At 35.7% G+C, this 2,591-nt stretch overlaps 1 protein-coding gene across 1 annotated transcript in view; it reads left to right on the top strand.

Annotated features, from left to right (window-relative positions):
- Nucleotides 1-860: 860 nt before the first annotated feature.
- The window catches only part of HAT1 (histone acetyltransferase 1), a 20,010-nt gene continuing 18,279 nt past the window's right edge, over nt 861-2,591 (top strand). Inside the window, exon 1 of the mRNA XM_009894553.1 lies at nt 861-929. Coding sequence (XP_009892855.1) covers nt 869-929 — 61 coding nt within the window. The 5' untranslated portion in view covers nt 861-868. The remainder of the gene's footprint in view (nt 930-2,591) is intronic.

The following is a 2,591-nucleotide window of genomic DNA, read 5'->3' as shown; positions in this document are numbered from 1 at the left end:
TGGGTGGGGAGCGCGGCTAGTTTTTCACCCCTCCGTTGTTATGGGCGTGCTGCTGCTGGGCAGGCAGGCAGCCTCGGGCTCGCGATGCCCACGCTTAGTAGTGGTAAGGCAGGGTGACCCTCCGTGTTCACTAGTTTAGTGGCGGGGGAGGTCAAAACCCCGAACGTGTTTTTACTTTAAAAAGCTTACTATCTGAAGTTAGAAGAAGAACTTTCTGATGAGACTTGTGGAATGAAGGAGAGGTTGGATTTGTAAAGCACTTGAAAAATACCATAAGTGACACATCTTCTGTGCTGGATTATGCTTTGAAAAACAGACTAGATGCAATTTCTTTGTTGTTTCCTTCCACATCCGCTCTGGAAGAGAAGTGGTAACTAGCTAATTGCTGGTGGTGTACATGCCACTGTAGTTCGTGAAGGCCCGTTTATGAAAATGACTTCATGCAAACACTTGAAATGCCCTGAAACATGTTACTTAACATGTTCTTTAAAAGAAACTTCTGTTAGACTGAAGTTTTTTGTTTTTACTTACAGCTTTCAAATGTCTTATTGGTAATAACCTAGAACACTTAAATGTTTTTATTGTAATGCCTTTCATTCTCAGAAGCTAAAAAGAGAGATATTTGTGGTCTGTTTTCTAGCTCTAGAAGAGTGCTTGAGATAAACTTCTATATTCCTTTTACGCATTGTAGTATATTGTAGATCTTTTAACCCACTTGGTCAGTGGTTTTGTTGATTTTGTGTTGTGTGGGGTTTATTTGGATTTGAGAACCTTTTTCTAGATGTGTTCCTCGAATAATAGTGATGCATAGATTGTACACCTTTTAACTCTTAAAAAAACAAAATCTTTTTCTTCAGGTCTTACTGCTATGGAGAAGAAGCTGGCTGAATACAAGTGTAATACAAATGAAGCAATTCAGCTGAAATTAGGTAATGTCACTTTTTAAATATTGTGCATTTGAGACTGGAATATCTTTTTTAGCATCTTTCCCTTTCTTCTTTCGTTGAGGGGAAAAATAATAAAAGCAAGAAAGAACCCTGAAAACTGTTGTTGGGTTTTTTGATGCCCTTCCCCCTGCAACATCTTGATTACACAAGACACTTTTAATGAAAATTTAAAATCTGAATAGAAAAAATCTCACTTTTTCTGAGAACTGATTATTGCTCTCTATAGCTAATTTGCTTACTAGGACACCCAGAATACAGACAGAATTACTGGACTCTTGGTGAGCTTGCTTATATCTCAAACTTATATGCAGCAGTAATAACTTGAAGAATAAGGCTTACCTGTCCAACTTTTAATCTTTCTGGCCCTTCATCAATTTGTTCCCTTGAGTAGTACAAATATATTAATATATTACTATATTAAGAAAACAGAACCTCTTACACGCTTTTCAGAACTACTACTAGCAATCTGTACCATATAGTTTAATACACAATCGCCTTCAGTTTGTGAGCCAAAATGTCATTAAAACCAAAATTTAAGCCACTGTAATTGTGAAGTATTTCTCTTCCACTTAAACTTTATTTCAATAATGGTTTTGCGACTAGGTTTAACGTTTCTTTTTCTCTTCCACCTTTCTAAAACCAAAGGTAAGAGTGTGAGACAATGACATCTGGATGAATTTGGTCTAGCAATCTGAGGTGCTACTCTATCGGGTTTCAGGGAGACTGCTAGAGGGGATTTAATTGAAGTACGCATTGCCCATCTCAGCTAATATTTTTAGCTTCCTTTTTTCTTTCAGAGAGTGTAGATGTTCCACATACAAATTATATTAAGAGAAAAGATGAGAAGCTGCAAAGTGGTACCATTAAAAAACAAACATGTATTCCCCATGTGCATATAAAAATAGTCATACTATCCTCTTCAGGGTCTTAATTTCTTCCATGGTTACAGTTCAGAATTGCTCTTTGGTTTTTGTTCTGTTTCTTTTTTGTTGGTTGCCTGTTTTTTTTAACACTGGCCTCAAATTTGTTCCTCTGAATTAATCCTGAGAGGATAAGAGCAACCGTTATTTTTTTCTTTTGAGGAGGCTAAACTTTTATCTTGTCACTGGAACATTCCTCATTTGCATTTTTCTCTTTGAATAATTCCTTTCTAATATTATCAGAAAAAAAAAATTTTCTTCGTCTCTGCTTTTACTGGAGTAAAGCAGCAGTGAAGCTGTAGGTCAATATTCAATGTGCTTTAATAGCAATATTAACTCCTAGAGCACTGCATGCTCATGCTGAAACAATATTAACTCATTCAACATTAAAAATTCGTAACTGTTGTCTTGAGCTACCTGTGCCTTGTTAATGTGGCTGAACTATCACTTTAATGCCTAAGAGTTACATCCCTTCTGATTTAGGTAATTTTTTTAAACTGCAGATACACAGATGATATTTGGGAATCAAGTACATCAGTCTTCTAAAATTTTTCCTAGAAAATCTTACTTTAATCTCTAATTTCATCCACTAATCATAAATCATATCTTTTATGATGGAACAACTGTCACAATTACTTTGGATGCTTGTTTGGTAAGTTACTTAGCCTGAGTAGATGCCATTATAGTGAATATTTTTACTTTACCAGAAAAGACCTTGTTTAGT

Source organism: Charadrius vociferus, unplaced genomic scaffold (genome assembly GCF_000708025.1).
Source record: "Charadrius vociferus isolate BGI_N301 unplaced genomic scaffold, ASM70802v2 scaffold161, whole genome shotgun sequence".
NCBI classification, from domain to species: domain Eukaryota; kingdom Metazoa; phylum Chordata; class Aves; order Charadriiformes; family Charadriidae; genus Charadrius; species Charadrius vociferus.
The sequence above is the reverse complement of the archived record's forward strand: the minus strand, read 5'-3'. Positions and strand labels throughout refer to the sequence as shown.